Here is a 12947-nt window from a genome sequence, read left to right on the forward strand (position 1 = left end):
CTTAACATACATTGGTTAATATCTAATAAGGCTGTTCTCAGTATGGAGTCTGCCCCTAAATTATCTCCTTTTATATAGGTTCATTTTGTGGCAGTACACCAAAGGATACTGTTGACTGCAACAAATGATTCCTCCATCTGTTATATTAGCAGATGTGACCGTTGTAAGATGATTAGTTATTCTTTCATACCTGCTTGTTTTATATAATTGACTTTCATAAAAGACTGTACTTATTTTCACTTGTAATTTTTTTAGTAACTCCATAGAGCAAAAATAACTCCAGCACATCATCTTTAAAATAAATTCTATTATATCATAGGCATGCATGTTTCTTAATATTTTAAATGTAGTGAGCTGGCATGCATATATTTGTGTATGAGTTGAGGAATAATGCAGTGAGTGTGTTTTAGCTGTCTTGTATGCATATGTATGTGTGTGTTACTCTCTGCGTCTCTGTGCACATGTATATACAAATATATACCTTAGCTTTGGTAGGTTTTTTTTAAATTAAGACCCTTTATTTTCAATTCATTTATAGCAAGCTTTTCTATCTGTATCAACTGATTTTATTAGCACTCACTAAAAGACTTGAACCATTTTTCCCTTAAAGAAAGCTATATAAAGTCTCCCTGCTTTTTAAAAAATAAAATCCCAAACAAGCTGACCTTTATTTTCGCTATGTTCCTTTGCCACCTTAATATTCTTTTATGCTGTCCTGTTTGTCACTATCTGAAGTGCTTCTAGATGGAAAGAAGGAGTTTTTATTTCAATTGGCATTGATTTTTGAATGTATTCATTCTCTTTATAACTTGTGTTTGCCATCTTAAATCAAGTACTTCAAGATATTTCCCAGTGTTAGCTATATATATTGGTTATGTTTCATTTTTACGTTCTTGACTCATAAAGCCATTTGATTTTAGAAAATAGTTTCTTGGTTTAATACTTAGAGATGAAAAATTGATTTTGTCATATACCATTTTAATAACTTAGTGTGTGTGCATGTATATGCTGGATATGAATTAACAGGTTTTTTTCATGTTTATGTTCTCATGAGGATGGTAAGCTAGCCTATGAAAATAGGGGAATCCAGTGTATCTAACTGGATTTGGCAAATGAGCATTTGTTTAAACATAAAGCACGTTAATAGAAAAACCTCAGACCACTCAGCATGTTAGATATTAAAAAGCACTACTTGAAAAATTTTCTGATGTTTAAGTACAAAATAGAATTAATTATAATTGATGCTATCCTTGAAAGCACTGGTTCTCAACATGTGAGTCATGACACCTTTGGGAGTAGCATATATGATATCTTGCATATCACATATTTACATTATGATTCAAAGGCAGGAAAATTACAGTTATGATGTAACAAAAAATAATTTTATAGTTGTGCATCATGAAAACATGAAGAACTTTATTAAAATGTAGCAGTAGCATTAGGAAGAAAGAGAAACCCCTGGTAGAATAAAAAAAATATTTTAAGAAATAATTCTTGTTAACAAATTTATCTAGTGACATTTTTATATGACATGGAGATGGCTAATATTATTTATATGAAATCTAAGAATATATTGTAGGAAAAAGACACTAATGTATTTCCTAAATAATTCTCTATTTGTAATTGCAAAAGGTGTTAATGAAGGTCTTGTTTATACTTATTTTGTATCTATGAAAATTAAAAAATATATGATGAAAATCAGTGATTCCACAGAATCTCTAGATGGACTTTTGAATGAAATAGAAAACAGGCAAAATAGGTTTTAATACGGATAAACATTATAACTTCAGGAATGTACTGCTTTGGAAGGAAGAGTGTAATAACCACTGTACTTACCTGTGAAGGTGATGGCTTTGCTTGGTGGAAGTATGTTATGACTCTAACTGAAAACATTGTATGTATGCAAAAAGGGTTAGATCAAAATTATCTAAGAGTATTATTCCAGAAAGTGAGCATTGTTTAGGGGAATATTTTTTTACTCTGTAAATTTCTTATTCAAATAACATTACAATTCATTCTCTTTTTCTAAAATGACAGAATACAGTGTTTGGAAGACATACATTGTTGGTTTTCAAGAAGAGTTTTTAACACTCATTTTTCTCTGCTTGCCATATCACAAGTACTTTTAAAATATATATTTTTTTGTGCAAGAGGTTAAGAAATAAGTATGAGTATTTTTTAAACCTTTTGTAGATTACAGGGACTACTTGTGATCACTTTTACATTGAAGATGATGTGAGAGATGGCCACACACTCATATTTAGGAGAGCTTTTCTATACTGACTATAAGACATCAGCTCTGTATCTTTAAACAAATGTTGCTACAAACATGATGGAAAAGGGAGATCCTTTATCTTGAGAAAAAAGGACTTCATTTTAAGAACTACATGACTGTGTTCTAAGTGCTAGGTCACTGTTCTGTAATTATCTATTTCTTTTCTGCTTCTCGTATATGATTATTTTATGCAGATACTCTTTTTGTATTCCAGGGAGCTGTTCCAAGGAAAGACTAAAACTTCTGTGGTGGTCTGAATGAAATGACCCCTGAAAATTCATAGGTAGTGGTATTATTAGAGGCATGGCCTTGTTGGAGTAAGTATGACCTCACTGGAGGAAGTGTGTCACTAAGGGGTGGGGCCTTGAAGTTACAGAAGTTCAAGCCAGGTCTAAGGCTCACTGTCTCTCCCTTCTGCCTTCAAATCCAGATGAAGAAAACTAAGCTCCCTGTCCAGCACCATGTCTGCCTGTATGCTGCCTTGTTTTCTACCATAATGATATTGGACTAACCTTCTGAACTGTAACCCAGCCCCAGTCAAATGCTTTTCTTTACATGAGTAGTCATGGTCATGATGTCTATTTGCAATAATGAAAACCTTAACTAAGATAACCACTATCACCTATTTCCTACTTTCCTAGATAAATTGATTCCCCTATCTCTTTGAATTGAACATCATTCTACTAAGACATGCTGTTCAAGCAGCCTTGTGTTTCTTATAAAACTTAGCTCAATATCATCAATTGTCTACATATAATAAAATAAATACTCTGTTTTCAAAGCATAAAGCAATTACTAACTAAGCAGTAATTAACAAGGTGCTTCTAAGATGCTATATATTTAAATTTTCTTAGTAAAAATTGAAGAAATATGAAAAATAAATCATATTAATTTATAATTTAATTGATTTTTATAATATTCCTACTAGTCATCACATACTGAATATTATTCAACAACCACAAAATGTTTTTAATAAATGTTTCTATATGTTTTATAAATATTTTTCTATAAATATTAAGAATAAAATATCTTCTGTAAACCTATTGTTGGGCGTCACTCTGTTGTAGGGAGCGACGGGCTGCATTCCGGCACCTGGCCACCCACATGGCTAGCTTATGCCCTGAAATAAATACACAGAAACTGTATTCTTTTAAACACTGCCTGGCCCATTAGTTATAACCTCTTATTGGCTAGCTCTTACATATTGATCTAACCCATTTCTAATATCCATATTACCACTTGAGTGTGGCTTACCAGGACGAGTCTAATGGGCATCCATCTCGGAGAGGAGAGTCATGGCAACTGCCTGACTCGTCTTTTTTTCTCCCAGAATTCTGTTCAGTCTACTCCGCCTACCTAATTTTCTGTCCTATTAAAGGGTCAAGGCAGTCTCTTTATTTAACCAATGAAATTAACACAAAACAGAAGACTCTCCCTCATCATTTCCCCTTTTTCTGTTTAAACAAAAAAGAAAGGCGTTTACTTTAACATAGTAAAATTATATATAACAAAACAGTTATCAAGCAAGAATTACAGTTATAATATTTGTATCTACTTTATCCTTTATCATAACTAAGGAAAACTATAACTAACCATTCTTCAACTCATCAAAGACTCCAGAAGGATATAATATTACCTAAGCAAATAAGAAATTCAAACTCTAGAAATGACAGAGACAACTCGCTGTCTGTACAGTCACCTAAAGTTCTTTTGTACCATTGGGGCATTCATCTTTAGCCTACAGGCCCATAGTATCCAGCAGACATTTCCATGAAGCAGGAAAATTCAAAGACAGTTTAATCACTTTTTGCTGTGTCCTACAGAATGTCTCGCAGACTCTTTTATGAATCAGGAACCCCAAAAGACCATCTCACCTTTAGGCAAGTTTATCTGTCTTCTCTCTGAGGGTTCTTTGTTTTCAGTTTATGCATCAGTCCAGGCAAGAGCAGTTTCTTGCCCAAATGGCTATCAAACTCCATAAGGAGCCACTTCGATGCCCATCTTCCTCTTGAAGTAGATTGGTGCTGTCAGGAGCAGATGCGTCTCATTGTCATGAAAAGCCCTAAGTTATTAAAACATTAAATGCCATATTCTACAGTCTTTGAAAGATATGAAGAATGTCTATCTAACTAAAATAAATCTCTATATATCTAGAAAATCTAACTAACGTGACTACAAGCTTGATTATTATCGATGATTATCTGTTAACAACTTATATTTCCTAATTATACATTACATTTTTAAATGAACTACACAATCACGATACCTTAATCAAGAACATAAATAATATACATATAACAAAATTGACCTTAAAATCTATACCAATGTAAATTATTCATATCTATATCATATCCCCCTTTAAATGTAAAAGAACATTTATAAACCATATTTGGGAACATGGGCGCAGTTTTTTATACAGTTTCATATAAAGCTGCTTTGAGCAAAAGTCTTTTACATTAATATATAAATACAAATTTTAATTATAAGGCCATTTAATAAGGTCTTTTTGTTATTGTAATGCAAACTTGTATATAATCAAACAACTATGACTGAGACAAATGGATTTTTCTCACCCTCTAAAATAACAGTATCAGCACAAATAATTCAAAGATATTGTTATCAAGGAAATCAGGCTCTGTGCTTCTTAACAAGAATCTTAATATCAACTTTTACCTACAACTGTGATGTATAGTTTTGTCCAGGAAGAAGAGAGAGGAAAAATGATACTAACCTCATTCTTAAGAGACTGATTTAAACTATAAAGTATGTATTCAGTTTCTTTGTATTGCTTTCAATTGATCAGAATTTATCATTTGTCATTCCTAAAGGCAAAAGGGACTTGATGCCTGATGCAACACAGGCTCAGATCAAATTCATGTAGTTGTTTTGGCAATGGAAGACAGCATGAGTCAATCCATCATCTGGGTTTTTAAGTCCTTTTTGGAGGAAAAAATAGTCAGCAAACACAAAGAATAATTTCTGCCCCCATAGGTAAGTATCCATGGCAGAAGAATAAGATATGGAAGTGATTCTATAAGGAATAGACAGCCCAAAACAATGTTCACAGAATAAAAAGAATTTTGTATGGTTTTTGCAATTTCATTTCTTGCCACCTAAAACAACCGTGAATATCTCTTGCTTAAGACATATTATATATAAAAGAAAGTGTTAGTGTGTATTTATATAGAAATATGCTTACATAACTAAAGGAAATTGCAATATTTAATAATACTATTGATTGAGAAATTTAATACCACTTCTTATAGCATAACTATGTATATTAACATGGAATCTCAAAATAGGACAGCTATGGTGTATACTGAGATGTAGAAGTTGCTAAGGAAAAGCATCATCCAACTGAGGTATTTTCTTTCTTTGGAATTTTTTTAATTGACAGAACTTAAAGTAAAAAATATTATTACTCAAACATAAATGAATAAGAATATCACATCAAGACAACCAAGTGTAATATTCAAGTTAAATAATAAAAGCATAATTTTAAAGAGGAGAAATTTGGAATTATAGTATCTTCCTTTATGAAACTAACATCTTCCTGAAATGGAAAGACTTTTTTTCATAAGTCCAATAATAACAGTAACAATCCAGATGCTTTATTATAGTCTAATAACAATTATTCTGAAGATTTATATTGCTAAATGAGCCAATATTTTTCAAATGACTAATGCATGGATTTTTTTGTGTGGGTAGAAAATCAATTCAAAGTACAAAATGGACAAAATATTGTGTGTAGCTGCCATAAAAGGCTAATTATACAATTTAGATTTCATATTATATTACTAGTTATTGAATTTTTGTGTTTAGATAAAGAATATTATTTCCAATTATCTGGAAAGGCTATTACAATACTAAACACTGCAAAGATATCTGTAGATTGCTACAAGTACAGTATTGAATGCTTGCATACATAACATCTATAAAAATTCAGGTACAACAAATAAATCATTTCCTAAATGTGGAAAAATCATTCAAAGTTAAGTGGTATGTATAACAATCACAATATGCTTACTATTGCTCTTTGTTCTTTTCAGTGATTTTTGTAAACATGCTTAAGTATATTTCAATGTAAAGTTTTGCTATAGTGCAATTTGGACATATATACACAAAATTATTTTTCAAAAAGGTGTTCATACATAAACCTCTTTATATATTCAAGTTTCAAAATTCCTTTGAGCTACTCAATCATTTCTGAGAGAACAAAGGTGTCCCTAAACCAACACATTTCAGATCTACTATTCAGATCAAGGGTAAATACCCAGCTCTTTAAAACATTCTGATGAACACTGATAGCCTTCCCAGACACATTGACATATGTAGTTTAGTTCAGCGTTCCCAGACTTTGATTATTTTCTCCCATTGAAGACACTCTAATTCTTTTCATTTTATTTTATTGATATTTTAAAAATGCTTTTGAGTTAGTAAGTATAGTACAATCTTGAATTGGACTAACATCCAATGTGTTTAGTTTAGGGTTTATGGGTAGCTTGGTAATAACTAAAATTACCAGGAAATACAAAAGCTTAATTGAAGAAATTGATCAAGTTGGAATGTGACTACATCTTTGAGGAACTGTTTTGATTAATTTTGTTGTTGTTGTTGTTCTGGGAGTGTTTAGCCAACTGTGGTCAGCACAAACCCTAGGTATGTGGGAGTGGATTGCATGAGAAAGCTAACAGAGACCAAAATCCAAAAAAGAAAAAGCCCATAAGAAGCATTCATATACTGTTTATGCCTCCATTTCATACTTGGGTTTCTGGCTTGGTGTTCCTGTCTGACTGATTGATTCTGACCTGAACATTTAAGTGAATGACTCCTGTTCTTCCTGTCTTGCTTTGATCAGAGCAACAGAAAGCAAACTAGTGCTTGTACTGGCTTTTGGGAAAGCTATTCTTTGGCTGGATACCTTGATCAGCCTTGACATAGTAGGGAGGGACTTGGACTTTCCCCAAAGCCATGTGCATTACCCTCTCTGTTAAGCAGATGGGGGTGGAGTCAGGGAGCATGTGGAAGGAGTGGGAGGAGGGGAGTGAGTGGGAACTTGGATTGTTATATATAATGAGAAAAGATAGTTTGTTTTCTTTATTGAAAAAATGAAAATAAAATTTAAAAAATAAACCAGCATTTAAGTAACTCAAAATTCTGTTGACATGAAACACATTTGCTCCTGGTAGCACCAATCTATTTCTGAGAGAGTGTTGGGCAACAAAGGCACTGCACTCGGAGCTTGTTTTCATTTTAGCAAAACTAGACTTTGGGCAAAGAACTGCTCTTGCCTCAACTACTGACAACATGCTCACAGTCCAAATTAGACAAGTGGAATACAAGCAAAAATGACTGCCAAGTTTTGCCAAAACAAGCTAAGACAATCTTTCTTAGTTTCCTGCCTTTAAAAATGGTCTGTCAGATACTCTTGTGGACCTCTTTTAATTACACATCAGGAGTGCTTAAATAATTTAATTTGATATATATGCATTTGGCCATCCTTATTAGCAGTTGTTTATAAACCATTCATTTTCTCTTTCAAACATTATGTAAAGCATTCTCACATATTTACCATCTCATCTTGTACACCACTAATGCATTGGAGTGCATTTTATTTGTTCCCATTGTAATAGGAAAATAAAGAGAAATAGAAATAAAACTCCCTTTCTGAAGTAGTTGGAAGCTGTTGATGAGGCAAAATACAAATTCAAAGCAGTAATTCAGTTATCAAAAAGTTTGCACTGCTTTCTGGAAGTTTACAAAATAATAATTGCACCAATTAAACAGTAATTCAGGAAAATTTGTTAGTGACCTTCCCCTTAATTTTTGAAATTTCAGAAATTAATGGATTATCTTTACTGTGATAAATTATGTTCTGTCATATTATCCATTCTGTTCTAAATCATTTTTACATATATTCAGTTTCCAGCTTCTCATATTTTTTTTATAAATTTTGCACATTTAGAGCATATTTATAATTTCAAATTATTTTTAAATACAATTTGCTTTACTTCTACTGTGCAATCTGAGAATAGTTCTGTTTCATCAATCACCCCATTCACATACCTGAAGATGTGCACAGACATTTACCATAGCATCCTATTCAGATTACTGATTTGTTTATATTGAATACTGCATCATACTTGTTCTAATAGTTCCAATATATGTGTAAAAATGTCTATTTGTGTTTATTTAACTCTTGTTATCTTAAACAGAATGTTAAAATCAAAATATTAAAATCAAACTTAGTAGTTAGTTTCAAAATTCTTTTCATTTTTATAATATCTTTATAAAATTAAATGTTCAGTTATGAGTGAGTATATCCCATGTTCATCTTTTTGGGTCTGGGTTACCTAACTCAGGATAGTGTTTTCTATTTCCATCCATTTGCATGCAAAATTCAAGATGTCATTGTTGTTTACTGCTGAGTAGTACTTTCATATGTATATATTCCACACTTTCTTTATCCATTCTTCCATTGAAGGGCATCTAGGTTGTTTCCAGGTTCTGATTATTACAAATAATGCTGTTATGAATATGGTTGAACAAATGCTTTTGTAGTAAAGGACATTGAGCCTATAATTCATGATCCTAGAGAAGCTAAATAAGAAGGTGAACCCAAAGAAAAACATATAGTTATCCTCCTGGATATTGGAAGTAGACAAGATTGCCAGAAAAAAAGTGGGAACTTGGGGATGGGGTGCGATGGGCAAAAGGGGAGATGGGGAGAGAAAAGTGAGAAGGGGAGGATCGGGAGAGCTTGGGGGAATGGGAGGGTTGGTATAAAGGAAGGGTGGACATGAGAGAAGGGAAGTATATATCGTAAATAAGGGAGCCATTTTAGGGTTGGCAAGAGCCTTGACTCTAGGGGGGTTCCCAGGGGTCCAGGGAGATGTCCCCAGCTAGTTCCTTGGGTAGCTGAGGAGAGGGAGCCTGAAATGGCCCTATCCTATAGCCATACTGATGAATATCTTGCATATCACCATAGAACATTCATCTGATGATGGATGGAGATAGAGACAGAGACCCACACTGGAGCACCGGGCTGAGCTCCCAAGGTCCAAATGAGGAGCAGAAGGAGGGAGAACATGAGCAAGGAAGTCAGGACCACGAGGGGTGCACCCACCCACTGAGACGGTGGGGCTGATCTAATGAGAGCTCACCAAGGCCAGCTGGACTGTTACTGAAAAAGCATGGGATAAAACCGGACTCGCTGAACATAGCAGACAATGAGGGCTGCCGAGAAGCCAAGGACAATGGCACTGGGTTCTGATCCTACTGCATGTACTGGCTTTGTGGGAGTCTAGCCTGTTTGGATGTTCATCTTCCTAGACCTGGATGGAGCGGGGAGGAAGGACCTTGGACTTCCCACAGGACAGGAAACCCTGACTGCTCTTTGGACTGGAAAGGGAAGGGGAGGGGGGTGGGGGGAGGGGGAGACAAATGGGAGGTGGGGAGGATACAGAAATTTTTAATAAAAATAAATAAATAATAATAAAGAAAAGAAGGCAAGGTAGAAACCTAAAAAATATAAAACTAAATGAAAAGTTCATTATCAGCATTCTAAAAACTTCTCTTAGTACACATGCTTAAATGGTAAAACCGATTGTAGTTAAATAATATTTCTTTCTTTGGTCATAATTCCTTATTGAATTTATTAATAGATCATATACAGATAGATTAAAATTATGTGGAAGGAATAAAACAATCTTACATAAAAATAAAATAACAACTCTTGAATAATCACAATGAAAGTTATTGACCTGAATACTTTGCATTGAAAAATTTAAAGTTCTTAATCAGTATATTTTCTCCCTAGAGTCAGACTTTTAAAATGGGAAAAAAAGTAAACAAAACAAAATAAATAACAAAGAAAGAGTCAGAAAAGAAAGAATCAAAGACCGAACAATGAAATGAAAAGAATAAAAACCAAGCAAACAAAAAAGTAAAGAAAATATATAATTAATTTATGCAGTGGATAAAGGAAGGGAATTCAAACATATAAAAGAGTAAACAGTATTGAGGAGTGAGCAGGTCTCACTACATAAATACATAATGGGAAAAAATAAGAAATAAGATATTTAACCTTATTAGTAATTAGGACTTTACACATACACACACTCATAAATACACACTTGATGCCACATCACACAGACAGGTACTTATAACTAAACAATAAAAATCAACACATTTTGGTATAATGTGAAGTGAGAGAAGATGTCATTCGTGAGAACTGAAATTTAAAAATTGTGCAGGGCCTGATGGTGGTGGCACATGCCTTTAATCCCAGCACTATGATGCAGAGACACGGTAATCTCTGTGAGTTTGAGGGCAAGCTGGTCTATAGAGTCATTTCTAGGACAGCAAGGGCAGTTATAAAGAGAAACTCTGTCTCAAAAAAAATCAAATAATAATAGTAATCATTTCATCATCATCATCATCAAGGAACACAGGTAAAGAGTTTTTCCTTTCCTAAAGAATGATACAAGAGCTAGTTCCAGGACAGGCTCCAAAACCACAGAGAAACCCTGACTCAAAAAAAAACCAAAAAAAAAAAAAAAAAAAAAAAAGAATGATACAAATACAGTTACTTAGCCGGGCGGTGGTGACGCACGCCTTTAATCCCAGCACTCAGGAGGCAGAGGCAGGTGGATCTCTGGGAGTTCAAGGCCAGCCTGGTCTACAAGTTCCGGGACAGGCACCAAAGCTACAGAGAAACCTTGTCTCAAAAAACCAAAATAAAAAACAAAAAACAAACAAACAAACAAAAAAACCAAATACAATTACTTTGTTATTCAGAAGTGCCCCAATACAATACATACTCAAGAATATTGAAAACACATATCCACAACAACAAACATGTACAAAGAAGTTTATAGATACATCACTCAAATTTTTCAGAGGAAAATCAGGAATGTCTATCAAATGGTGAACGGCTAGAAAAATTGACATATATGTAATACACAATGTTCACACGTTATTATGTACTTCCCTTTATACAAAAGATCTGAAAAGGCTAAACTCTCGAGACAAATAGTATAGTCTACAAGTTGGAAGGGATGCACAGCCTTTAGAGAGATGGTGATCATACATTGTATATTCTCGTTGGTATAAATTTAGTACAAAATAAAAATTAATTGTCAACTCAGATGGCAAATATTTCTTCATATTTGAAGTACAGCACAAAGCTATGGAAAATACCATCGTGTTAGATTTTAATCAAATATTTAATAGAGGTTTAATCTTCAATGTGTCTTTTAAAATTGTAAAATGTCTATAACTATAGATTTCTCTCCTTAATAATTTAATCATCAATTAAAAAGTTTAACATTTTTATAACAGAAGTACTTTAAAATGTGTTTTTGTATTTCACATTTTCTTTTTGATATGTTTAACCAAACCGAAAATAGATAAATACCAATTTTTTATTCCAATAATCCATCAACATGTCTTAAGTTAGAAACTTTAAAATCTTTTTTCAAATAAATTCAGACACAAATACTTATGTATTTCATCTTTATATTAAACATTAGATACCTGTAGATTAGAATATGATTATATATATGAATTTCAAAATAATTGAAATATAACATAAACCCTTAATTGCTTTATTGGAAAATTAGATATGGAGAAATTCCTGTCTGTATCTTACCTACTTCATATGTTCCCAGTTTAACTGTGGGGATTTGTCTTTATTGTATTTTCTTGAATAGGGTTATTAACCGACTATCATAAAAAAATAACATAGAATGAATCCTTGATTAAAGTAACAGAAGAAAAGAAAACCAAAAAATTATCAATGTATGTGCTCCCCAGTGTACTATTACTTAGAAACTGCTGAAATACATTATCATGAAACAAAGGAGTCCTCTCTCTTGGAAAAACAACATTATGCACTGTGTGCCAGCACATCTGCTCTCGGGGAAAGGGCAGACCTGTGCTGTCAGAACAGAAATACAGCTGCCCTGCTGTCCCAGTCTTACCTCTGTCTCGGCAGGCTGATGAGGGGCTGTTTGTGGCACCGCTTACTAAGGCTAAAGAGCTTGTGGACAATTCTATGTGCCTTCAGGAAAAGCTGTTTCATGCTGGTCTCCAGTAGTTCATAGCGGCGCTGAAAATTAGAATCCATTGTCCATAAATGCATTATAGTTGATGTGTTGAGGAAATAATTCATGGGTAGTCTTTTCATGAAGAATTTGAATTCATCTGAAATAAGAGAAAATTCAGCATTTTAATAATAAATCAATTATTCTTTCCTACATCTGAAACAAATTCAACATATGTAAACAAGGTAGAAGCTTAATATTTGTGACTAACAATCTAATAAAACATGAGATTTGAGAAGTTTCAAGTTGTTATTTTTTTGATCTTCTTAAGATAGAAGTTTCATGAAAGAATATAAAAATAACTCATGTAGGAATGATGGTTTAGGCAGAAAGTATTATCCAATCTGTTTTCTATGTTCCTCTTTTGTTTATCTTTAAACACAGATTTTATAATATGTGATATATATTTGACCTTCATATTTAGCATTAATGTAAATAGTTTACTTCATGTATGTAAAGAATTTTTCCAAATATATTCATTAAAACATTTATACATTACAAAGTTTCTGTTTTTTTTTTTTTTCTTTCAAAACAGGCATTCTCTGTGCAACAGCCCTAGCTCAGGC

General features: G+C 33.0%; 1 protein-coding gene across 2 annotated transcripts in view; it reads right to left on the bottom strand.

Annotated features, from left to right (window-relative positions):
* Brinp3 (BMP/retinoic acid inducible neural specific 3) overlaps window positions 1–12947 on the bottom strand; it is a 378417-nt gene that overhangs the window by 41447 nt on the left and 324023 nt on the right. For both annotated transcript variants that reach the window (XM_057770238.1, XM_057770237.1), the window contains exon 7: window positions 12259–12481. In XM_057770238.1, the coding sequence (XP_057626221.1) occupies window positions 12259–12481 (223 nt within the window). The remainder of the gene's footprint in view (window positions 1–12258; window positions 12482–12947) is intronic.

The sequence above is a fragment of the Chionomys nivalis genome, chromosome 5, assembly GCF_950005125.1.
Source record: "Chionomys nivalis chromosome 5, mChiNiv1.1, whole genome shotgun sequence".
NCBI classification, from domain to species: domain Eukaryota; kingdom Metazoa; phylum Chordata; class Mammalia; order Rodentia; family Cricetidae; genus Chionomys; species Chionomys nivalis.